The sequence below is a fragment of the Rhinopithecus bieti genome, unplaced genomic scaffold (assembly GCF_001698545.2).
Source record: "Rhinopithecus bieti isolate Rb0 unplaced genomic scaffold, ASM169854v2 scaffold_27306, whole genome shotgun sequence".
Lineage (NCBI taxonomy): Eukaryota > Metazoa > Chordata > Mammalia > Primates > Cercopithecidae > Rhinopithecus > Rhinopithecus bieti.
Window position 1 is genome coordinate 99,915 of NW_016812395.1, and position 23,809 is coordinate 123,723.

General features: G+C 36.2%; 1 protein-coding gene across 1 annotated transcript in view; it reads right to left on the reverse strand.

Annotated features, from left to right (window-relative positions):
- LOC108544915 (phosphatidylinositol 3,4,5-trisphosphate-dependent Rac exchanger 2 protein-like) overlaps positions 1–23,809 on the reverse strand; it is a 164,636-nt gene that overhangs the window by 62,470 nt on the left and 78,357 nt on the right. The window contains 3 exon segments of the mRNA XM_017896328.1: positions 1,162–1,311; positions 10,550–10,653; positions 17,121–17,254. Of these exon segments, the coding sequence (XP_017751817.1) occupies positions 1,162–1,311; positions 10,550–10,653; positions 17,121–17,254 (388 nt within the window).

Below are 23,809 nucleotides of genomic sequence, written 5' to 3' on the forward strand. Positions count from 1 at the left end.
TTTTTTTTTTTTTTTTTTTGTCTTGGGTGAATCATAGCCACACTTAAGAAAACAAAAAAAAACAAAAAAGGTTCAACTTGATTGAAAGCTTGATTCACCTTTTAACTATTTGTTTGCTATTTGAATTCACTGCTACGTTCAACAAAACTTAGAGTCAGTCACATATTCATAAACTTTGTTTTAAAATTTTCTATCTGGCTCTTCATTCAGGATCAACCAAAGGAGGATTTGAAAATGCTTTGGAAATTCTACAAGTATGTACCATGAATATTTCAATCAAGGTAGCAACTTTGCATATTCTTCAGGGGAAAACATCTGAAGATGGAAGAAAGAGTTCTTTGTGTTCTGAAATTTCATTACCAATGAGCTGTTTTATTCTTGGGTCTCCAGAAGTAATCAACAATGTCATGCTTCTTAATTAAGAAATCAGTTGTTAATTAGTAGAAATACAAGCATTTCTATTTCTGAGCTGAATTATAGAAATATGCCTTTTTGCAGATAAACTTCACACTGGTGAATATAGCCAGGCCAAATTCCTTTTGCAAATTTTTCTAAAAGCATAACACAAATTCGAGCTAGGCCTCCTCATATGAACAAACAACTAATTGGGTTACATTGTATTATATTCATAGACCTAATAAGTTTTAAAAGTTTGTATAAATCCAGAGTGTTTAATCTATAATTAGGAATCTAACATATTGGGTCTAAGAAATTTTAATGTTCTGTTAAGTATACAGAGAACAATTGGAGGCTTTACAACACTGCATTATGTTACTGAAGCTTGTCACTTAAAGAAAAATTTGGTAATGCTGCTTTAGAAATACCAAGAATAAAATGAAAAGAAAATTGAACAAATTTTCTATTATAAAAAACGATTTAAAAGACACTACCAGTCATAACATAATTATTTTGCTAACTATGTAAGTATTACATAACAATTTTGTAAGTATCAAATAAGCCTTTTAGTGTGAGGCTCACGTCACATAGTATTAGGGTGGTGCAGAAGTAATTGCTTTCAATGTCAAAACCCCAATAATTTTGGCACCAACCTAATAAGCAACCATCATATACCTTTCTACTTTCTCATAATTTCCCATTATCTACTCCTATGCTAAGTTAGAATCTTCGCTAAATATAATAGTGCCCAGTTCATACACTCACCTTTCCGCCGTTCTCTTTCTTTCAAAATAGCTTCAAACCATTCATGCTTCTCTTCAGGTGTTTTTGCCATACAAACAAACCATTTATTTTTTGCTGTGTTATGTATCTTCCATCCATTAACAACAGTGTGTCCACTGCTATGGAAATCAGCTGTAAATTAATGGGTAAAGGCAAATGAATAAAAGGTAATACACAATATTATTATATCAACACTATCATTCAATACACAAAAGTTCCAAAACCACTGAATTGTTCAACATATCTTTGCTTTATATACGCATTTTGAAAAACATACACATTTAAAATTTTAAGAATGCGTTTATATTGCAGGCAGTCAGTGCTCAATAATGGAACATTTCTAGCTCGCAGTGTTAATATATTACATGAAACTAAACACTACAAACTAATTAACACTTGCATGCTCTATGCTAAAAAATATTGTCAAAGTTTCTAAAGTAATAAAAGAATAACATGCAAGGTATTTTCTTCTCAAACATTCAAGATGTCTATTTATTTTATCTTTCTAATTTTTTTTGAAATAGCGTTCTAGGTTTCAGAGACAATTTATGTCCCACGGAACAATTTTCTATTATTTAATGAACTGCACACTAAGGATTGGCCAATGGAACACACTAAGAGTGCAATTACCTAAAACTGCAATAAATGGAAACATACAAATGCCAAAGCATTATCACTGTACATGGTCAAGACATACACTCTTTAAACCCATTTCATTCCATTTATGTCCCATAAATAGAAACTTATGAAAAAATTTTTGAAGACAAATTTACATTTAATTGTCTCTTTTGTTACCTCACCACAATTTTGGGTAAACTGTCATGCTGTGTTTGAAAATGTCAACAGCAAACTCTATACAGTAGTTCTCTGTCTAACAGCAGGTAGAGAATAGTGACATAACTTGCAAACGACCTTTACTGGCATGACAGTCCCTGCAAAGCAAAGATTCCAAGATGGAAAAACCTATGACAGAGGCCTGAGTCAGCACCTGTACCAATTAAAGTGACCCTTTTCATGTGTCTCTCCTGAAAGTCATTCAGCAGCAAAGGCCAGTGTTGAGGAGGTAAGCCATAACAAAGTTAAAGGTGATTTAGAAAATGACTTTGTGGTACTTTGCTTGTTTTGTTCTTTTTTTCTCAGATGATCTACTTTATGAAGTTTTTGAGTAGAAACAAATGTGCTTGGCACTGATTCTCCCAAAATCTGGTTCCCATAGTCTTTTTCATTAGCTCCAAAATCACTACACATTATATGAGGTCAGACTAGTAATACCACAAATCCACTATCAAATGATGCTGTTCAGTTGTGGAGTATTTAAAGCTTCCAGATTACTTTTGTGTCAAAATAGGATGACATTAGACATTAGTCTGTATTTTCTATAGGTGCCATAATCCATGAATAATCAGTAATGACTTCTGATAATACAGGGATTTAAACTGGCAGATCCTTCCCTCCCAAAAAATTACAAGCAATTTTTAAAAAGATGTTTTGTACTTTTATTACCTTTATGTGTTTAATTCATGTTCCGATCCTACACAAAGTAAAAGAACTTCATAATTCATGTCAGATAAGTATTCATGAGCATTAGTAGGAAAATAAGAATATTACTTCATAATTACGGTGCAATTCCTCCTTAATATCTATAAAAATAACCAGCTGAGAAATTATGATAAACTGGTGGGAAAAAATTCAGAAATTCTCAAATTCTACAAGTTTAGAACTGTCCCCCAACCCTAATCACTTGTGACCTAACAAGACCAGAATCACAAACAAGCCCAAGCTTTTTTTCAGGCTGTCTTCTCTCTATTCAAGTCAGGCTATGATTAGCTAAGTGAACCTGGCACCTGCAGCTTAAAAGATCCCACATGGCCACTCAGGTTACCACACCTTTAACTATTACTGTAGATAAAGAAAACCACAGTAGCCAAATGCAGCCTACAGTCATAAATACGGGACTCACTCCAAAATGAACACAGTGTGGCCCTCCCATAGGGCACAGGGAACACAGGTTCACATGCCAAAATCATCCGGGTCATGCTCCTGACACCACACAGGTGTACCCCAGGGCCAGCCATCTCTATAACAGGGGGTTTTCCTTCCTTTCTTTCCTGGAGTGAGTCTGGTCGCTGGCCTCTTCACACCCTGCTGGCCCTCCCTCAAATATTTTTCATCAGGCCACTTCTTAGCTCAAAAGCCACCCATTGGGTGTCTCACCACTGAATCAAGTCAAAACTACATGTAGACTCTGCTTTAAAGATTCTTCCCAAATTAACTCAACTCTAACTCCTTCTATTTTCCACTCTGTTCTAATGCCTTCCCACCATGCTTTTCTTGTCTGCTGCTTTCCTGGTTGTCCTGTGAATACTTAATGTATTCCCCAGGCTGAGTTTCTCATCAAGCTACCCCACACTCCTCTCTGTCTCACAGATTCTTACTCCTCTTGAAAGTGGACCCACCTCCTCCATGAAGCCTGGCCTGACCAATTGAGCCTGTGCATACACATTTCTTTTGGAAAGCACATAATTCAACTCGGAATCAGATAAGTGAGCATGTGATTGATCACATGTGGCTACTGTCTCAATGTACAGAAACCAAGATCATTAGCTGACTGTAAAGTCTACTAATACGGTTTGGATCTGTGTTCCTGCACAAATCTCATGTCAAATTGTAATCCCCAAAGTTGGAGCTGAAGCTTGGTGGGAGGTGATTGGATAATGGGGAAGAATTTCCCCTTTGGTGCTGTTCTCATGATAGTGAGTGAGTTATCGTGAGATCTGGTTGTTTAAAAGTGTATAGAACCTCCACCGCTCCTCTCTCATGCTCCGGCTAGGAAGACGTGCCAGCTTCCCCTTCACTTCTCACCATGATTTTAAGTACGCTGAGGCCTCCCCAGCCACATGAACTATACAGCCCACAGAACCATCATCCAATTAGACCTTTTTTCTTTATAAATTACCCAATCCCAGGCAGTTATAGCAGTGCAAGAATGGACTAATACATCCACTGTCTCAAATAACAGCTTAATTGCTGCACTAATATTTTAAAAGAACAGCTTGTGTCAAATAATTTTACATGAAGAAATAATGTCCTTTTTAAAGTTTATATGCTAGCTCATTTCTATCACACCAATTTTAAAAATCATAAGTAATTTTAAACATATATATGCACATACACTAACACACATATACAATTGAATATACATACCACAGGCCTCAAAATGTAGTTACATACTTCATAATAGCATCAAAATTACTGAATGCTATACAAAATAAGCAATTGCTTCTCATTTTTTTCAAAAGCTACAGACATATAAATAGCTTCACAATTTTAATCATAGCACATTGTCTAATATCTTCATACTTCAAAATAAAAATTAAACTTATCCATAAAGAACACCTTCACTAAAGTCATTAAAAAGTCCAACATTGCTTTGTACTTAGTCAGAATTTGGTTTAAAAAATTTAAGTGAAAGAATAAATAATTTATTAAATGGCAAACGCAGGAATTTCCAAGCTTCAATGGATCTAAAATGTTAATTTTATAGGAAGAATAGATTTTAAATTGCCATTCCTTAAATGTAGAATATCCAAATTCAACAGTCTTTAGTCACAGATTTCTTCCAAAAGCAGAAAAATCCAATGGACAGACCTGAACAAGTCACTAATTACTTGAAGCTACACAGTTTGCAAATTCCTTGCTCTTATTTCAGTACAGTTTCATATAATTAGATGGGATTTTTCCAAAACTGATACACTATAAATCTCAGTGGACGTGCCAGTATTCTTTCAATAAATTTGCATTTCAATGAGATGGAAAATATCCAAGTATTATAAAAAGGCTAAGAAACAGAAGAAATTGCCAGACTGTGTTATCGAAAACATCAAGAAACTGATGTCTAAATAATGTATTCAACCCTTGTCCTGGAGATCAACACTGTGAATGCATAAATTTCTAAGGGAAACTTTCAAACTTGTAATTTGTTCATAAATATTTAACATTGAGAAAAATTTTTGGAATAAATTACCAGCATCCCCCCTCCAAAAAAAAAAAGAAAAAAAAAAAAAAAGTCTAATTAAAATAGCAATATAGGGTAGAGAGAGAGAGGTTTTTTGTTTGTTTGTTTCTTTGTTTTTCTGTATTAACTGGTTGTTTCAGCATAATTTGTTGGAATATTTTTTTCTCTCCTTATTATATTGCTTTGGTAACTTTGCTGAAAACCAGTATACTGTATATGTGCGGGTTGATTTCTATGCTCCATTCTGATCTCTCTGTCATTATGCCATACCACACTCATGTGATTACTATAGCTTTTTAGCAGGTCTTGAAATCAGGCTTGAGAATTCAACTTTGGCCTCTCTCTCTTTCTCTCTCTCTCTCTGAGATTGTTTTGATTAATCTGGGCCATTGCATTTTTATGAATATTTTAGAATCAACTACCACTTTCTGTTTAAAAAGTCTGTAGGTATTATGATTGAGATTGTGTTTATAGATCAGTTTCAAGAGAACTGACGTCTTAACAATGTTGAAACTTTCAACTGATGGTAATGGTATATATCTGTTCATTCAGGCCTTTTCTGCTTTATCTCTGTAGTTTCAAATTTTAAGGTAGATGGCTTGCATGATTTTGGTAAATTTATTCTTACTTTTATGTTGATGCTATTGCAAATAATTTTTTTTAAGTTTCATTTTCCAATTTTTTGCTTTTGAAAAGATACTAACCTTGTATCTAGTAACCTTTCTAATTCTACTTATCAGGTCTAGTAGATTTTTTTCCAAAAAGGTTACATAAAGTTTTCTATATAAACGGTTATTTTATCTATGAATATTTCACTGTTTCCTTTCCAAACTTTATACTTTTTAAAAAATAACTGTTCTGAATAACACTAGGAGGGATGAGAATAGACATCCCTGCCTTTCTCCCAATCTTCAGGAGAAATAATTTAATATACCACTATTATCACCATTAAAGATAATGACCACAGGCCAGGTGCTGTGGCTCACACCTGTAATCCCAGCACTTTGGGAGGCTGAGGTGGGCGGATCATGAGGTCAGGAGTTTGAGACTAGCCTGGCCAATATGGTGAAACTTCATCTCTACTGAAAATACAAAAAACTTAGCTGCGTGTGGTGGTGTGCACCTGGTGTCCCAGCTACTCAGGAGGAGGCTGAGGCAGAACAGTCGCTTGAACCCGGGAGGCAGAGGTTGCAGTGAGCCAAGATCATGCCACTGGACTCCAGCTTGGATGACAGAGTGAGACTCTATCTCAAAAAAAAAGTAAATAAATAAATAAATAAAGACCACGTAGGTTTTTTAATATGTATCTTTTATCAAGTTGTAGAAGCTTCCTTCTATTCCTAATTTTCCTAAGAATTTAAAAATCATAAATGTATGTTAAATTTTGGCAAAAAATTTCACCTCTATCCAGTCAATCATATTTTTCTATTTTATTCTGTTATTGCAATGAATTACTTTGTTTCAGTTGTTAAAGTAGTATTGCATTTCTAGAATAAACTCTGCTAGTCTTCATGAGATTTGCTACANTAAAAAACTATTATATTCTTATATTCTTTTCAACATTTGTTAAGCCATTGTTACTTTTTAATTAAGAACATATTCAATCCAGCTTACGCAACAATACTACAGTTGTGAAAGTAACTGGTTTATCTGGTTAGACTGGTATGCAACAATAAATACTATTTTTGGTGATAAGGCATGAAGATAAAGATGATGATCATTAAGATAATACAGGTACTTGATTTAAGTGAAAAAGGATACAAAATTATAAAGTTCACATTTTCAAGCATTTTAAATCTGTGCATGAAAACGAAAATTGCAGGAAATATTTTGTATATAGTCTTATGTATTTGTCTTCGTACGACATTATTATCTAATGTTTTTTGCCTTTATATTTTCTGCAGTTTCCAAAGTTTCTTTAATAAGCACAATTTAATTTTATAAAATAATGTATTCAACATATTAAAATAGTTTCAAGTATTTATATCTAAAGGGAGAGCTAAATTTTTTTAATTGACTTACTTTTAAAGAACACCTTAAGAATAAAAAATTTTCATCTTATCCAATTCGAATTTAACAAATGTATTGAAATCTATGGTATGCCCAACACTGAACTACAGACCACATTTTCTAAAGGTCAACATTCTCACCCTCTGTCCAACCACAGAAATAAACTGGTGCATAAGAGAGAATACTAATGATCTGGTACTACTTTCTGAATGGCTTTCCAGGCGTGCACTATAAAAATTACCATGAAAATTAATTCCAGGAAGTTCAATAGCTTTCCTACTATTGCCTTTAAGTTGAATTTTCTTTAGAGCATCATGATCAAACTAGTAGTCCCAGAAAGAATCTTCAAAGAATTACTTAGATTCACTGAGAGTTGAAATCTGAAGAATGGTTGCATGGAAATTTGGCCACAGATGCAAGGGTCAACATCTGCCTTGAATATAGGAATTAATGGATAACATGGACAGACTTAAATAAATATATATACAAATTTTTGCACTTTTGCACATCATACCATCATTTAAATTTCTTTCTATACTAAGATATAACTATGATATAAACCAAGTCATTAAGTATTATGAATAAAATTACAATAATATTATTTATCAAAAGATTCGAGATGTTTACATGCTGGCTGAAAACTTTAGTCTCATCCCAAGTACAATTAATTTTTCTGCAAGTTTTGAGCTATATCAATGCAATTAGTCATCTGATAGAGCTTCTTCCTTAGAAAACTATTTTATTATACACACAGTATACAAAAATACTCAGTATTTGTGTAATTCAAACGGAAGAAAAACTTTTCCATTCCATTTTCCATCACAAGTTCTAAGTGCCAGGCACAGTGGTGCATGCCTGTAGTCCCAGTTACTGAGGCTGAGTTGAGAGAATCATGAGTTCAAGTCCAACCAGGGCAAGATAATCAGACTCCTCACCACCACCCCATCTCAATTTAAGAAAAGGAAAAAATGTTCTAAGCATGCTTAAATATATATACATATATATATATACATACACACACACATCAATTCATCCATTTTATTATTTACAACTAAATATGGTATAGGTGTTTGCATTTTTCTTTTGGCAATGACAGATAAGCCTGATAGCATCTGTTTATCCCTCATTTAACTTATCCAGGGGCCAAGTATGGGGGGTACTTGGCATAGGGACATTAATCAGCTCTGCTAAGATCCATCTGCGTCAGAGCTTCATGCGTAAAGCAAAAAATACAGCAGACTTAAAACCTGAGCTCATCAAAAAAGAAATGAAGATTCTATGCTGGAAATGACCAAAGAAACAACAAAGGGAGAAAGTTCACGCAGCACCCAGATCATTTCTGGGTGCTACCAAACTCAATCTCCGTAGGCTGATGCCTTGTTCCTTCACTGCTCTCCACTCGGTCCCTCTCTGTGTTACAAAGCATGTACATGGAAACCCAACAAACTTGGAATTGAATCCAAGGACTATTTGTGTAATTCAAGTCACCCTTCACAGGATCTCACTCTCTTACCATCCGGCCCAGATACACTGGAAGACAGCATTTTATGGCCATGCCTCCAAAGGTCCTGGGCTCTTACATCTCTTTATCTAGTTCTCCAGCTGCCCAAAAGCACAGTAACCATAGTAATCACTATCACAACTCAGTCAGACCACCAATGCAGATGGCACTAATAGTGGCACTCACATCCCGGGGGGTGAAGGGAGAAAGTGGGACATAAGGGGTGGATATTCAATCTCTCAGGAAATAAGGCCAGGGGCTCTATGCCCATGGGAAAGCCTAAAAGTAGAAGAAAATAAAGGAAGTGCCTAAGCAACAATGATTTACCATAATGATTACCCATTATGGGTAATCAGGTCCAACAAAGAACAGAGTAGAAGTTTCTAGTGTTCTTCTTTTACTATCTGACTTCCTCCCAACTCAGGTTCAAAGTTGGACATTTGGGGAGTCTCTTGAACATTAAGGTTACAGAGGCAAGATAATTCTTAGCATGTTAGATAACTTCTAAATGTCACTACATAGTCTTCTTAGAAAGCACAGAATAAATTACTGCTACCTTGTAAAAAATAATGTGTACATCCTGTTATGGAAAGATAGCCGACTAGGTCCCATACGTTAGCATGGGAGTATCTGCAACTGCATTACAGTCTGTGGCATAGAAAGGGATTTGAATTGGGACATCTATCTGTGCCAACTGTCTGGCAACTTCACACCACCCCACAGTTAGCCACTGAGGAACCTCTCTACTGGATGAACACAATAGCATGGCTCCAAAGCTGAGTGCTCAGTCTCAGGCACCACCTGAGTTTTGCTCATTGCATTCCCTTTTCCCTTACCTACAGCAATCACAGTTCATTATTGTAAGTACTTAACAATTTATTCAGATGCTAACAATGGTATTGAGAAATTGCCTACAGGTGAGCATTTGAAATTCTGTGCTTCTGACAGATTATAAATATCCTTCTCCCCTCTGGGACCCCAGAGTGACAATGAAAGTATGTGAGAGGTGGAGGGAGCTGATCTGCATCCCAATCCCATATGTATAATGAATATAACCAAAGTATTTATTTATATGAAAGCAAAAGACATTTAGCAACAGTTAATATATTGCATGTCTCCTAGAAGCATATTTTAAAATTCTAACTAAAATCATTGGGGAAAATGGAATTCACTTTACTAAGTGAATTTATTTTAGAGACTTTTTTTTCAAATGGAAAGTATAATTTATTTTAACTTTATTTTACTTAATGTTTGTGACTAATCATGCATAAATTAGCTTATAAAACCCCATACTTTCAAATCTATAAAGCGAAAAGTTACTACCTTTGAGTAATAAGATATTTAAAACAAGCATTTAAAATTACACAAACCACCTCCATCCACAATTTGCTTACAAGCAAACTTACAACCTGTCTCTATGAATAACAACTACATAGCTAAGACAAATCTAGAGTTTGCTATATTCTACAGCGAATATATTATAGGAACAAAACATCATTCTTATGCTTATAAAATAGTATAACTAAAGAAAATTCATTCATTAACTATTTTCTGCACAGTGCCCTCTGTTCCAGTCCCATGAATGCCATGGGACACTACTCGGCTATTTCTCTGTATCTGTGTTTCATGTTAGTGTGTTTTGGCTATATATAATTTTCTACTTTCACAGTAGTCCTCCCCTCCCTTATCTCACCTTTCTCTTTCCTCTACCCAACGACTTTACCTAACAAAGTATTTCTAAGCTCTAATACACGGCAGGTGAATTATCCAAGTGAGAAATCTGTCTTACAAAGGAGTTTACTATTTACCATTGGCATCCCATTTAAAATCCACAGATCACTTACCGGTGCCATCATCCACATTCTCCACTTCCATCACCTCCGTGTTGATCCGGCCACGAAAAAGGTACCGATGTCCATCTGTAGATGCCTTGCTGTTCTTCAACCGTCTTAAGATGGAATTAAATCAGAAAGACTTTGTTACTAAACAATGTAAAACAACGTCAAAACAATATATTTTAAGCAATTCTTTGAAAAAAGACACCAGTTCAATTGACAATATCAAACATTAGACTCCTGGAGATCTTTACATTTGTCCTCCCTTTCATAACAGCACTGGTTGCTTTAATGAAGTAGGCAACCTGCATATTAAGTTTTAAAAATAAATTCAAGTTTTAAACTAAGGATAGTATACAGGTGGGAGAGTGAGTATGTGTTTTGCTCAATATAAGACATCAGCAGTGCCTAATCAGACTCTGACAGACACTAACAACTGGTTATTTTAAAATTTCATTTGAGTTTCTTTCACCTTCATGACTCATTTTTCAGTAACTAGCTGGTAATTTCCAGTTAGTACTTATGATCCCTCTTCAAAGCATTGGCTGTGCTGGAGGTTCTTAAGCTCAGTGATATCCAGCTATAAAAATATTTCTCCTATCATAGTTTTATAATATAATCACTGTATACTTGTTGAACAAGTCTCTTAATACCTTTGCAATCCTTCAAAAAGGCCTTATTTATTTCTAAAACACCCAAAACATTTCAAAACTATATATATATTACATCTAGTACCAGCTTTTAATCTTAAAAGTATGTAACACAAAGTCAAAACCCAGGTTTACAGATGACCATTTCTAACAATGAATTAGGAAGTTATATATGTTTGTATTTGAATCATTAAGCACACAGGAAAAAATATTTTTTCAATGTTTTCTTTCATTAAAACAGGAAAATTCTAAGAAATGATTCAAGGAGATTAAAAAATACCTAGTCACTCAAGAGATTTCCATTGACCTAGACTATTCAATTGGACTCAGTGACAAAATCTGGCTAATAATTTAATATAGTCGAATAATTATTAATGTGTTGTGTTATGTAGACACACCTAGCACAAGTTAAGATGTAGCTGTACACAAACTGCAGTGCCCCCTCTTCCTCTCCTGTCCAGTAAGATACTTATCCCAGTGTGGATAGGGTGGGCACAGGGATGTGTCTCCAGATGCTATCACACTCTCTGGGCTCTTTCCTTGGAAAAAATTGCATATTCCTGACTTAGCTGCCTTCAAGCCTCATCAAAACTTAGTAGTCCTTCATCTCTACTAAAGAAAACTAAGCAAATCGATTAATTAGCCTGACTGGACAGTTTGTCAGCCCCAGACCTTCATCACCTTGCACTCCTCACGTTCATTTTGAAAACAACCTCTAAATGTTCTTCATTAATAGGCATAAATCAATGCTATAAATTACGAATTCATCCCAGGTAGCTATGAAAATTGGCCTCACAGGAGGTTGACTATAAAGAGGAATGCAGATCAGACTAATATGCAGGTAACTAATATGCAGGTATTATTTGCAGCTGGAAAATAATATCATGGCGTTTTGAAAAACAGAATTTCTTGTAAGTTGGTAAACTAACTTAAAAACAATCATACTGAAAAGACTTAATATCCTTAACAGTTTTAGTCACAGGCAAAATAATCATGGATTATATATAAGAATCCATCACTTAGTTCTATTTTCAACATACCAATTTTTTATGAGCTTACTGTGAACTCTGTATGGGCTTTGTATATTTCTCTTGGGTTTCAGATATTAATACTCAATATAAAATTCCAGTAAGTGTTTGATCAATTCTATAATTCTTAGCTCAAACAGATTTTGATCTCTTCAGAAAATGGCTCTATTGAAGTTTAAAGACTAAAAAGCCTATAGTTTGAAAATAATTATGCTGCATATTATAATATTGCAAATTTAAATGTCTTGATTCTATTATTTAATTCCTAATTATGTGTTGTAGTGGTCACCAGGACACATATACAAGAATGTATACAATAGCAGAAAAACTGGGGACAACCCTAAAGCCCATTGATAGGAGGATGAATAATTAAATTGTGATACATTTAACTAATGAAATATTATGCAGCAGGTAACATGAAGAAATTTTTGCTACACACAAAATGGATTTAGAAACTATACTAAATGCAAATTATAAATTGCAAAAAACTAAAACCACTATGATACTACTTTTTAAAACTCATAAATAAGCCAAACTAACCAATATCATTTTATACATATCAAATACTATATCATAATTTTTTTAAAAACTAGTTTCTACTGAGATTAATAATATTAGAAATATCCAAAGCAAGGATGCCTAATCTGGCACTCTGCTATTTAAAGAATGTAATTCTAGAATTAAATTCATCAGGTCCCTACTTTATATAATCACAACATTATGGAAGTTTGTAAAATGTTCCCTTTACTCATGTTTTCTGAAAGATCTCTACATCTTAGATAGTATATGCTGAGGCCAAGTTCATAAGGGAGTGAAGCATTCTAAGTGAAGGGAACAGATGGTTTGTTCAAACAGGTTCTCCAGTCCTGGAAGGGAAAGGACATGTTGAACTATTTTGTTATTTCCATTTCTAACCTGTATGTATTTGGCCCACATAATACATTCATTAAGTGTATTTGCTAAATAGCAGGATTTTAATTTGTTAAACTTCTCCTGTGTTTAATGTACTTAGCAATTCCAGTCATAAGACCACATAATATCATGATTTGTCCACTAATGTTAATTTTGCAAAAGATTTGAGTCTTGATGGCAGGCATAGATAAAGATGGGATCAATTTGAATGAAAAAAGATTTCAGGCCGGGCGCGGTGGCTCAAGCCTGTAATCCCAGCACTTTGGGAGGCCGAGATGGGCGGATCACGAGGTCAGGAGATCAAGACCATCCTGAAACCCCGTCTCTACTAAAAAAAAAATACAAAAAACTAGCCGGGCGGGGTGGCGGGCGCCTGGAGTCCCAGCTACTCCGGAGGCTGAGGCAGGAGAATGGCGTAAACCCGGGAGGCAGAGCTTGCAGTGAGCTGAGATCCGGCCACTGCACTCCAGCCCAGGCGAGAGCGAGACTCCGTCTCAAAAAAAAAAAGAAAAAAGATTTCATTCTCAAATGGAGAATTGCACTAAAACACCTTGATTCACATTACAGTTTCTTAATGAGTAACACACAAGTAAAATAACAGCCTCTTCTACATCTTCCAAAAGCCAATTTCTATCAATCTCAATCTCGCTATCAAACACAGAGAACTTAGAAGAACATAAAAAAAGATTCATTTTCACATTGGTAAAAAGGAATTTTAAAAAACTCATCAGAATAGAGATGTCAACAATTTAATTATTTTGGGGCTCTAATCCTAGTCTGTTCCTTCTCATGAAGATACATGTTGTATTCCTACGTTTTCTCAGCTTATCTAATTGCATTTTTGAATTAATGTCTCTTACTAGGGAATTCTAATACTAAAACCCACATGGCAGAACTACCATGTATCATCATCATAGCTACCAAATGTTTGCTAACTTGCTCTGGGCATCTTGATGACTGATTCAAGAACACTCATTATCAGAAATGAAGAATAACTCTCCCTTCAGTCTGTCTTACAAACCAGTCAGTTTTGTGTCTCTAATTCTCACTCTACCAGAAAATATTTGACTATAGTTTTCTAAATTCTGAACCTGGAATAAATAGTCATTTAAAACCCTGTACTTTGAACTACTGCTTTACCTTTAAATTAAATTGAATGAACCTATTGGTACCATTTCACTAAAACAAATGTGTCCTATATATGGTTAGGGTGAAGCACGTAAAGGCTCAGGAAACTTCTCAATTAAATGTCACTCTACTGTTTTGCTTAACCAACATGCAAAAAAATTTTCTCAAGAGTTTAAGAAAACATCCCATAAAGTAAGAACATTCTCAAGAAAAAAGTGTATTCATGCTTTAAAACAAATAGCATTATATCAATAACCTTAATACACAAATTATTTACATTAATGATGGCTAAGCTCTATAGGGGACTAGTTTGAGTTTCATTCGCTCATTCATTGATTCTGTGTTTCTCAGCTGTCTATCACAGGTCTGCTCCAATTTCCAGAAAAATTGCATTGAAGGAGCAGTAAGGCCCCTGGTTCTCATGGACCCTGCAGTCTAATCTAGTAAAGGTGGCAGGAGGTAAACAAACGAATAATGAAGGAAATAGTAAGTGACAAGTACTTTCCCGATAATGATAGTGACTAGGAGGCCACATTTGATGGGATGGTCAGGGAAGACACTTCAGAGGGAGTGATTTTTAAGTGAGATCTGAAAGCCACAAAGAATCTGGCCATGGAAAACTCAAAGGACAGGGCATACTGAGAAAGGAAACAGCCAGTACAAAGGCCCTAAGAAGGGAGCACACGTGGCATAATCAAGGAATGAGAGAAAGAGAAGGCTAAAGGAAGGAGTGAGGTATTGTGTTTGGAGAAATGGGACGTGATGATGTGAGAGACAGGCAGGAGCTGGACCAGGCAGAATTTTGTAAACTAGGGTAAGGAGTGTGAATTTGATTCTAGGTGAGGCCAAGCACGGTAGCTCATGCCTGTAGTCCCAGCACTTTGGGAGGCTGATATGGGAGGACTGTTGTGGCCAGGAGTTCGAGACCAGCTTGGGAAACACAGTAAGACCTTGTCTCTACTGAAAAACAAAATTAGCTGGGTGTGGTGGTATGTGCCTATAGCGCCAATTACTTGGGAGCCTGAGGCAGGAAAACTGCTTGAGCCCAGAAGTTCAAGGTTGTACAGAGCTATGAACATACCATCGCACTCTATCCTGCCCAGGCAACAGAGCAAGACCCTGTCTCAAAACAAAACAAACAACAAAAAAAGAACTTTATTCTAGGAAGCCAACGAGGGCTTTGAGCAAGGTGACAACATGATCTGATTTGTTTTATAAAAGGTGCTCTGGTTTCTGTGGAGAGCACAAATTGTGGAGGCATAAGGAAAGATATGGTGGGTCAGTTAGGAGACAACTGTTGTCACCAAAGGGGGATCCAGGTGGCCTGGAGCATAGTAGTAATGATGATGGAAAGATGTGGAGAGATGTTTGCATGTTTTCAATGCAGATGCAGGAATATTTTCTAATGGATTGGATGTGGAACGTTGAGGGAAAAACAGGAACCAAGGCTAACTCATAATTTTTGGAATTGAGAAAACAATAGAGAGGGAAAGCTGGGAGAGGAGTAACTTTAGGAAGGGGAATCCAGAATCCCATTTCTTCCATGTTGTGGTTGAGACTCCTCATGGCCATCATAGCAGACAGGCTGTAGGAGTTGAGATTGTTGGGCTGAGTATAGAGATTTGAGAGCAACTGACACAGATGTGGGACACGAGTGATGGGAATGGATAAAATCAGCTGGGAAGAGTCTATGAATATGAAGAGGGAAAAGGAGTCAAATGCAGAGCCCCACAGCACTCCAATATCCAGCCAAGAGAGTGGGATATAATAACATTAAAGAGAAGAGAGTGCTTTGGGAAGGTAGGATTGCTCAGCTAAGCTACACGCTGCTACAAAAACAAGCAAAACCTTAAAGAGCAGAAAAGTGACCACTGGAATAAGAAGCACAGCAGTGCTTCTTACGGTGATTCTGATGGGAGTAGCTCAGTGGAGCAGAGTGAACAAAGACCTTGCTGAATGTTGCTCAAGCCAAATAACAAGTGGGAAAGTAGAAAAAGTGACAACATAAAACTCCTGCAAGGAAGTCTGCTATGAAGGGTGACAGTGTGACACAAGATAAAGGACTTTTAAAATTTGAGATAGGAGATCTTCGACAATGTTTGGAGCCAGAATAGCTGAAGTGACAATACCAGAGGAAGAGAGCTAGGAGGATGGGGGATGATATTCAGAGTAGAATGCCTGAAATGAAGATTTCAATTTTATGACTGTTGGTATTGACAAGGTAAAAGTATGGCCCTAGGACAGGAGACTCAGGTGTAATGGCAGAAAGGCTCATTGCAGGTGAAGAGACAGTGGGCTTTCAGGTCCAAAATTCTGGATAGATCATCCATGTGAGTTTTGAACACCTCCAAAATGGCAACAGGAGTAGGTTAGAAAGAAAATGATGTAAGAGCTAGAGAAATCACTAAATTCACGTGTGACAGTGAGATATTACGTGTTCTATAAAGGGGAGATGAGGGAAAGGTAGTGGAGAGGAAAGACTCATGGCATGAACTTCACATGTGCTGAGATTATTGAAGGAAGAGGGGGAAATGATTGGGAAACAGGATTAGGAAACAAGGAAGACACACCAGCCACTCCTCCAGGGCCTGAGATATGTGGGTTAGGAACAAACTGCACCTCTCCTCAAGAGGGCTCTGAGGACCCAGCATCATCAGATGACAGTGACATTTCAGTTAGATTTTACAAGAAGGTGAAGCGAACAATCAGAGAGCAGACTGAACAAATGTGAAGAAAGGCACTGATGGATGATGGGTTCTGGGAAGCACAGAGAGAAAGGTAGAAACTGTGAGCTGGATGATCCCCAGAGGGAAAGGTAGAAACTGTGACCACTTCTCAAGTGTGACCTGCTTAGGCTCTTACCTGTGTTTTCTTTTGCAGTACACCAAAAGGTTATCGAAAAGAAAAAACACCCGTTCTTGAATATTTCCAGAAGAAATTTTCAGTAAGACTCCACACATTAGCATTTCAGTGCAGGTGTCAGTGATGTTGGACCCCTAAGTCAGGAGAAATGCAATTAATGTCTGCTTACTTGGTTGACACTTCTGTATATAATTATTTTTCTACTCACAATTATGTTTAAGAAGCAATCTATGCACAGGCTAAAGTGCAAACAAACAGTAGAGAGAGTTATATACTGATTGGAGGGCGCCTAACCCCCTCGTTTCCCCTGATCAGTCTCCTTCTGTGTCTCCTTCCAGGTTGTGTACATACACAAGCATACAGAATACATGTCACCTATGTCATGTTGAAAGGAGATGACTTCAAATTAATTCATAATGTTAACAATTAGAATTTATCTGTCTTTTTTTTTTCTCTTTTTCCCCAGTATGTGGGGAAAAGGGGCTCCATAGGCACAAAGTACATGAAATTGTCTACATGTTTAGCAGGTCTCAATTTATATATCCACCCCTAGGATGGAGAAAAGAAATAAAAAGAGAAAAAAAAATTTAAAGGGAGCAACTTTCCACAGAGCCTTTCACCCTATTTATTAGAAGTTGGCAAAGGCACACTAGCTAATTAAATAAGTGTTTATAGCATGCCCATCAAGATTACATGACTAGTGACAAAAGCAATTCTTAACACAAGCACTGGCCACTAGAAGTGAAGAGGAGCCACAAGATGGAAGGAGCCTGGCCCCCTGAATCATCAACAGAGGAAAGCTGCCCCCTGAGTTGGACATGAGAGTCGGACTGTGGTGGAAGATGCACAGAAATGTCTATTTCGAGCCATTATAAATATTATAGTCTATTTGTTTCTACAACTTAATCTATCATAACCAATGCACTGAGTTGGACCAAAAGAAAAAAAAAAAGAAAAGGACATTTTCCATAAAGATCTATATATGTGCTCTGCAAGAGACTTTCAGTTTCAACTATGTCAAGATTCTTTAAATCTGGAGTAAATTTCTAATTTTGTGTAACTCAATGTTTCTATTTTAATGTTTCATATTTAAAATTTAGAACATTAATTTTAAATTTCATATCTCCACAATAATCACTGATAATAGTTTCTCTGGTTAATTATAAAATTTAAATTAAAATAAAACTAACACCTACAATGACAAATCAAACTTTCAAAATGGGGAATTAAGAGTTTTAAATATTAATTTGATTATCTTTATATTGCAAATTTTAGACATTTTCTTTATTATTTCTTTTTTTTTTTTTTTGAGACAGAGTTTCACTCTTGTTGCCCAGGCTAGAGTGCAATGGTGCAATCTCAGATCACCGCAACCTCCGCCTCCTGGGTTCAAGCGATTCTCCTGCCTCAGCCTCCCAAGTAGCCAGGATTACAGGCATACCACCATGCCCGGTTAATGCTGTATTTTTAGTAGAGACAGGGTTTCTCCATGTTGGTCAGGCGGGTCTCGAACTCCCAACCTCAGGTGATCTGCCCGCCTTGGCCTCCCAAAGTGCTGGGATTACAGGCATAAGCCACCACACCCTGCTGTTCCTTTATTATTTCTTTTCATCCTGAAAGTGGATATACAAGTGAAGATTTGGCAAAAAAAAAAAAAGTTACAGAATTTCATGTACTTTATCATGTGTTCATTAAGCAAAGTGGTTTTAATTTATAGCAATTTCACAAAATGTACAGAATAGCCCTCCCTTAGACCATTTCTTATGATGACCCATATAGGCCAACCCCGGATGATAAGCTGTTACATTATGAAAGGGTTACTGCAGATATCATCTTAATTTTCACATTAAATAAATCTCCCGAGTACCTCAAATTAACATATGCAGATATTAGTAGATGCATTCTTAACAAAACATTTCCTGGCTTGTTAATAATTATCTTTCTTAATAAATGTGAGGAGTATTTTATATAAAATTGAGCTAACTATAATGACATTGTTATCTTACAACTGATTCAAAGTGATGCTACAATCAATCAAACCGCCAGGTCTTTTTCCTCCATCCTGTACGTTAGTTTGGCTTTTTGAATCACCCGTCCAAATTGATACAAGAAACTCTCAAGCCCCTTGCTAATATACAGACCTATTCTATTTAAGGCATTACTAAAAGTCCCCATCAGTTCCTCATTCCTGATCAAAAAACAGAGTAAGATTGACTGACCTCTTTAAGGTCAACATTTCTTTATATAAGCAACCCAAATCATCAGTTTAGTCAATTACTAATCACATTTTCAGTAAATAAGGACAAGCACAACCATTGATAGCTTCTAGAATTCATGGTTATGCCACAAAGTGTATCTCACAATATACACATAACTTCGGTCAGATTGTGTTTTACTGAATCTGACTGAGATGTTTCTGTCACTGAGATGATGTACCTTTAACACTTAAAGCAGGCTTCAAGAATTAGTGCAAAATCACCTTTCACCATCTTCTACCACAGTAATCTACCATCATGGCATGAAGTATCTTCCTTGAGTAACTAAATAATTCCCTGAGAATTGTTAATGTACTGAAGGATTCTATGTCAAAATGTGCAGATTTGTCTAAAAATATCATCCTAACACAGCAGCTCACAGCATTTTCCTTTATACTGCATTTATCTTTGAAACTCTAAAGCATGCCCACTGTGCCTTTGATTTCCCATGACTTAAATCTGTGCATTATCTCTAGGATAATGGCAGGCAAAAATCATTAAGAACTGTTTAACCACAGATATGTATGAACTGACTGCGGAGAGAAACTACAATCTTGGAAAAGATGAAAGATGACAGGAGGCCTTGAAATGTCCCCACTTGTATACAATGCATCAGCAGACAAAGATCTAACAGAGCTAGATTCATTCACAGTGGAAGAAAAGAAAATTGACAAGACCGACAACTAGAATGCGCTTCGTAAGAGAACAGTTCTGATATCAAAGGAGTCTCTTAAGAAAATTGATGAAGCATTTGAACATTCTCATAAAGACAAATCTTTTAAAAAATACTATGAAAACAAACATAAAATAAAGAATATTATATTGTCTTATCATAAAATGTTTGACACACCCCAAAAAAGACTCAGCATTTGATTTGCTCTTTTGAGGTTAAAACTATTAACTAAAATTATAACCTGATTTCTGTGACATATAAAACAAATAATATAAATTTTCATTTTACTAAGATAAAGTCCCATCAAACCTTCCCCCTTCCACTTCATTGAAATTTTGTGCCTCTTTTAAACTGGATTCATTTTCAGCCATCTTTTTCCAGAACCACTTATCCTCAAATAACAAAGACTATGTATAAATCAATTCTATCTCAAGGTAGAAGATGAATTTGTATCTGCCAAATCACCTCGTACAGAGGACAAAAAGAAACAAGTACTAGCACTAAGCTCCAGAAGACTCACATCCATGAAATAACAAGAAACATGACCTGAAGTCAATACACTGTCAGGCACAAACTCAATCAAATGGAAGCAGCAAACAGATTCCAAAACCAACAGGAAGTAATTTTTAAATAGTCCTGTAACACTGTATTTTCCATGTAAAAGGTAATAAAGAAATGTACAATTTCTTTCTGTGTCTCTTTACTTTCTAAAACACAATATTTATCTTGAATCTCATTTATCCCAACACCTTCATATATTAATAATTCCTTCTCTTATCTTTTATCACAATACTGCTTTCCAGATTTGAGAGATCAATTCCAAACAGGCATATCAAGGACTTAAAGCTGAATTACTGACAACGTAATGTTTATTGATACTCAGTTGTCAAAATACTTCAGTATAGCTCCAAAGGCTACAGTTATCATTACAACATAATCAATCAACCAACACACAGACAGAGAATGGTCCTGTTCTATGAAATGAATCAGTGACTCTGATTAAACAGCTAATAAACATCCCTTCCAGGACATATTAATCATTGCCCACAATTACCTTCAGTAGACTATCTTGCAGAATGTTCTAAATGTTGCATAACTTATATGACTGAGATATAATAAATTATACTAACAAAAGGCATAACTTCAAAAATGAACAAATAAAACATACGCTATAGAATTTCTGTGGTGGCAGTTACTACATAAACGCTGACAAAAACCTAATTTTGATAATCAACTTACTTTTAAAAGACAAGCAGGAAAACAAACTTAATCCAAAGCATTTGCCAAATTTGTGTCTGAGTGGATATAATAGCACATGGTAAGGAATATAAGCTTTAGAGTCAAGCTGCCTATTTTCAGATCTAAATGTTGTCACCTGTTAGTTATAAGAACTCAGGTAAGTTAAATAGTCTTCATTTTTTAAATCTATTCAATGAAGAGTATAGCATCTCAGCCAACTGTGGAGATGATTATAACGCACTGTATGTGATTATAACGCATACAATGGAGAATCAATTATTTCCCCAAAAAGAAATTGGAGGGCTGGCAGTCAAGTTCCTCTGCCCTTCCCTTAGCAAATTCACTCAAGCAAGATTAGTTGAATCTTGGATTTTGATCTTCAGTCTTGAGTGTAGTCATATAAAGATGGAAAAAATTATTACAGCCTATTCATTTTAGCTAGCGCATGGATGAGACTGTCAAATAGTTTCAGCTGCCTAGACACCCTTCTCAGGTCTGATGCTGCAGCTTTTGTGTTGACTCTGCAAGCTACCCAATCTTTTAAATTAATTTTTCTTTTAGTTTCTGTTGCTTACAACCATATAACCCTAAGTACTATAATACCTTTAGTAGATTGGTGCATATATTAGAAAAATGAGGGGAATTTTTTAAAGCTTTAAAATACTACCTCATATTTGCGTAGCATTTCACAATATTCAGAGCACTTTTACTTATTTCATTTGACTTCTGCAATAATCCACACTCCATATAGGAGAGGAATTATATACCATCCTCAAACAAAGGGTTAGAGTCCAGACTAAAAACCAACTCTGCTCAAAAGCCATACTTTTCTCACTGTCATATGTTTTGCAAACAATAAATTTCAATTGCTTGTTTACCTAAATTCCACGTTCGGGAATGTAAATAATTTAGTAACACAAAATACTAGATAGGAACATTGTGCCTAAGAGATGTTATTGTTTAAAACGAAAGCTTTCATTTGATTAACAGTGAAGTAAGTCCCCAGATAATTAAATGACAGAATAATACACCTATAATAGAAATAATGCAAATTCATGGTATATCAGACTTGGACTCCATCAAATAGAATTTTAGTTACTGAAGGAACAGTGTCCTCCCTAAGGAGGCCCTGAACGGAGTCTGCAGGAGCCTGTGGAAGGAACCGGAGAAGGAGCTGTTTCCTAGCATGAGCCCAAGACTCCTAACCTCAAAAACTCATCAGGGAACTCTGCATTCTGTAACTGTCATGCCACCCTACATCTGAACTTCTCCGCGTCCTAACCCTAAGGTAGCCTCTCCACAGATACACAAGGCTTCCGCAGGCTGAGCAAGGATTCCCATTAGCAAGTCAAAGACAGCTCTTAACTCATTACAGCTTCCTCCCAGGGCCTGAATTCAGCCTGTGTGACTCTGTGTCCTTACAGAGAGTCCTATGAGACTAGCAATTTCTCCTAAACTCCCCAGAAGGGACCAGGCCTGAAAATCAAGTTGCCCCCCTCGATGGGGTGGTGGACTGGGACAGGCAATGGAGTTCTTACCACAAATTGCCAAACCCACTGACTGGGCCCTGTTCCAAGCTGCACTCCCTCAAAGTCCCAAAACTCCCAATCTCCGTATGGCCGTCTTTCGCAATCATTGTCAAATCCTACTCAAGTAGAATTTATGTTGCCACTTCTTCTTGGAATCACTTTCTTGGAACCCAACTTTCATATTATCTCCCCTGTGCCTACTGGAACTGACTGTAGAATTTAAAAACAAGGACTATTTAACTTACCCAAGTTCTTATACCTAACAAGTGGCAACATTCTTCTCTAATTTCTCTGAATACACAACAGAATTCCTTAACTCCATCCAGTTTTCCCTGTCTCAGTGCCCCATTTTCTCTTGCTCTCAGAATGTCATAAAACCACGAAAGCCGGTGAAGTCAGGCACCCTCGGTTGTGGGCTACATATGATATAGTTCCACCTACATTCATTCTTCCTTTGAGTAACTGGTGTATACTGTGTAAACAGTATCAATAACTTTTAAGGAATCTCTCATTTCTGCAGTACACTCAATGTTTAGGATATACACCAGGATGAAACAAAATTATGACAGATTCCATTTCCTTAGAGTCCCGAAAAAAGTCTCTGAAGTTTTTGTTTTAGTAAAAGGCCTGGCACATTTCATTGACAAATTCTGCAATTTAAAGCAAGTTCCACTTTTCTTCCAGTGTTTGAGTGACAACAGAACTCCAAAAGCAAACTGGAGTCCATTTTTCTCATCACAGCAGGACAACAGCTCCCCAGGAAAGAAATAATCATCATGAATTAACTGTAAAACACACAACCATTTTAGCCGCCTGAAAGAGGCAGCATTCATGCTGAATGTGAGGGCACTCTGGACACTTGAAATGGAAGGAGTTAGACAAAGAAGCAGCTAGGTCAACCCCGGTTAGCATTTTAAAAGATTCATAGGAGAGAAGGAACAAATGGGAGAATTCCTTAAGGTCAATGTTTGAGGTTTCTTTGCATATCTGGGT